The sequence below is a fragment of the Psammomys obesus genome, unplaced genomic scaffold, assembly GCF_907164565.1.
Source record: "Psammomys obesus unplaced genomic scaffold, mPsaObe1.curated_primary_1811, whole genome shotgun sequence".
Classification (NCBI taxonomy): Eukaryota; Metazoa; Chordata; class Mammalia; order Rodentia; family Muridae; genus Psammomys; species Psammomys obesus.
Genome location: NW_026590468.1, coordinates 1262826 through 1265770, shown reverse-complemented (window position 1 = coordinate 1265770; position 2945 = coordinate 1262826). Strand labels below are relative to the sequence as shown.

The following is a 2945-nucleotide window of genomic DNA, read 5'->3' as shown; positions in this document are numbered from 1 at the left end:
CCGATGTCCATCCTCTTTGCTTTTCTGAATGGGAATTGAACATCCTAGCCAGAGTCCTCCTTCCTGATTAGCTTCCTTAGGTGGACAGGTTTTAGTATGTTTATCCTATGTTATATGTCTAATATCCACTTATGAATGAGTATATACACTGTGTGTCTTTCTTCTTCTGGGATACTTCACTCAGGATGATCTTTTCCAGTTCCCACCATTTACCAACAAATTTCAAGATCTCCTTGTTTTTTATTCTCGTTGAATATTATTCCATTGTGTAGATGTACCACAATTTGTGCATTCATTCCTCCATTGAGGGGCATCTAGGCTGTTTCCAGCTTCTGGCTATTACAAATAAAGCTGCTACAAACATAGCTGAGCAAATGTCCTTGTTGTATACTTGAGTGTCTTTTGGATATATGCCTAGGAGTGGTATAGCTGGATCTTGAGGAAGCCCTATTCCTAGTTGTCTGAGGAAGCACCAGATTGCTTTCCAGAGTGGTTGTATAAGTTTACCAGCAGTGGAGGAGGGTTCCCCTTTCTCCACAACCTCACCAGCATATGTCATCACTTAAATTTTTCATCTTAGCCATTCTGATGGGTAAAAGGTGAAATCTCAGGGTTGTTTTGATTTGCATGTCCCTGATGATTAAGGACATTGAACATTTCTTTAAGTGTTTCTCTGCCATTCAATATTCCTCTATTGAGACTTCTCTGTTTAGTTCTGTACCCCATTTTTAATTGGATTACTTTATTTGTTGCTGTTTAACTTCTTGAGTTCTTTATATATAGTGGGTATTAGTGCTCTGTCAGATATAGGGTTGGTGAAGATCCTTTCCCAATCTGTAGGCAGTTGTTTTGTTCTGACAACAGTGTCCTTTGCTTTACAGAAGCTTTTCAGTTTCATGAGGTCCACAGAGCAACAGTAACAAAAACTGCATTGTACTGGCATAGAAACAGAATGGTGAATCAAAGGAATTGGATAGAAGACCCAGAACTAAACCCACACAGTTATGGACACCTTATTTTTGACAAAGATGCCAAAACCATACATTGGACAAAAGATAGCATCTTCAACAAATGGTGCTGGTCTTACTTGATGTCTACATGTAGAAAAATGCAAATAGATCCATATTTATCATCCTGCACAAAACTAAAGTCCAAGTGGATTAAAGACCTCAATGTAAAACCAGACACACTAAACCTGTTAGAAGAAAAGGGAGGGAAGGGCCTGGAACTTATTGGCTCAGGAGACAACTTCCTGAATAGAACACCAACAGCACAGGCTCTAAGAGGAACAATCAATAAATGAAAGTTCAATTTTTAGTAATGTATTTGTTTATATAACTTCCATGTATGAGCTAATGAGAATGATATACTTACAAATCCCTTTCTATACCATTTCCATCACAGGCTTGACCTGGCAGCAGCTACACTGCCCCATGGCTTTCCAGGAGGATGGGAACCACACTGCAGTGACAGAGTTCATTTTATTGGGATTAACTGATGACCCAGTCCTTAGACTCGTCCTCTTCACCATCATCCTGTGCATCTACCTGGTGACTGTGTCTGGGAACCTCAGCACCATCCTTCTCATCAGAGTCTCTTCCCAGCTGCATCACCCCATGTACTTTTTTCTCAGCCACTTGGCTTTTGCTGACATAGGCTATTCATCTTCTGTCACACCCAATATGCTTGTCAACTTCCTAGTGGAGAGAAATACCATCTCCTACATTGGTTGTGCTATCCAGCTTGGTTCAGTTGTCTTCTTTGGATCAACTGAGTGCTTCATTCTGGCTGCCATGGCTTATGATCGCTTCATGGCAATCTGCAACCCGTTGCTTTATTCAACAAAAATGTCCACACAAGTCTGTGTCCAATTGCTCCTAATTGCCTACATAGGTGGCTTTCTTAATACATGGTCTTTTACTGCATGTTTCTATTCGTTAGTCTTCTGTGGACCCAATGATGTCAATCACTTTTTCTGTGATTTTGCCCCATTAGTAAAACTCTCTTGTTCTGATGTCAGTGTCCCTGCAGTTGTTCCTTCATTCACAGGTGGATCCATCATTGTAGTGACAGTTTTTGTCATTGCTGTCTCCTACACCTACATCCTCATCACCATCCTGAAGATGCGCTCCACTGAGGGCTGCCACAAGGCCTTCTCCACCTGCACCTCCCACCTCACTGCAGTCACTCTGTTCTATGGGACCATCACATTCATTTATGTGATGCCCAAGTCCAGCTACTCCACTGATCAGAACAAGGTGGTGTCTGTGTTCTACATGGTGGTGATCCCCATGTTGAACCCCCTCATCTACAGCCTCAGGAACAATGAGATTAAGGGTGCTCTGAAGAGACAGGTTAGTAGAAAAATATTCTATTAGAGATATCTGTTGTTCTGTGGGATATGTTATTGTAATAATACACCAAACTCCAAAATCAATTTTTTTTTCTTTTGAACCCTTGAACATGCCAACATTCTTCACTGCCTCAAGGGTGTATCACATGAAGTAGCTCTGCTAAAGTGTGCTTTTCTCTTTACTTGAGAAATATCAAGTCACAGAAAGTAACGTATCTATCAAATCACATATTTGGTAAATATTTGCCACCTGCTCTTCAAGCAAATTTATAGGAAATATATATATATAAACTATCTCTTGCCGTTCAATAGTCACCAGAGATTAATCTTCTATAATTATAGTTTTGTCTTCTCTGACCTGTGTATCCATTGTTTACATCTCCTGCCTGAAAACCGACAGAGTGCTCTCTCTGTGAGTTTGACCTTCAAAATAATTCACATGTAACTGTGATTCTGAAATGTTTTTCTTTCTTCACCTGAGTTATTTTCAATAGCACATGAATTCAAATTCCATCCATATTGCTACAATTAGAAAAAAAACTCAATAGAGGTTTAATAAGCTAGTGTGTGTGTGTGTGTGTGTGTGTGTGTG

At 40.0% G+C, this 2945-nt stretch overlaps 1 protein-coding gene across 1 annotated transcript; it reads left to right on the top strand.

Annotated features, from left to right (window-relative positions):
- Window positions 1-1433: 1433 nt before the first annotated feature.
- LOC129676921 (olfactory receptor 478) lies at window positions 1434-2378 on the top strand. Its single transcript, XM_055607457.1, has one exon. The coding sequence runs from the start codon at window positions 1434-1436 to the stop codon at window positions 2376-2378; it is 945 nt and encodes a 314-aa protein (XP_055463432.1).
- The last annotated feature ends 567 nt before the right edge of the window (window positions 2379-2945 follow it).

Bases quoted from the DNA above. Each gene is read 5' to 3' on its own strand.
- LOC129676921 (XM_055607457.1), top strand. From the start codon at position 1,434: ATGGCTTTCCAGGAGGATGGGAACCACACTGCAGTGACAGAGTTCATT.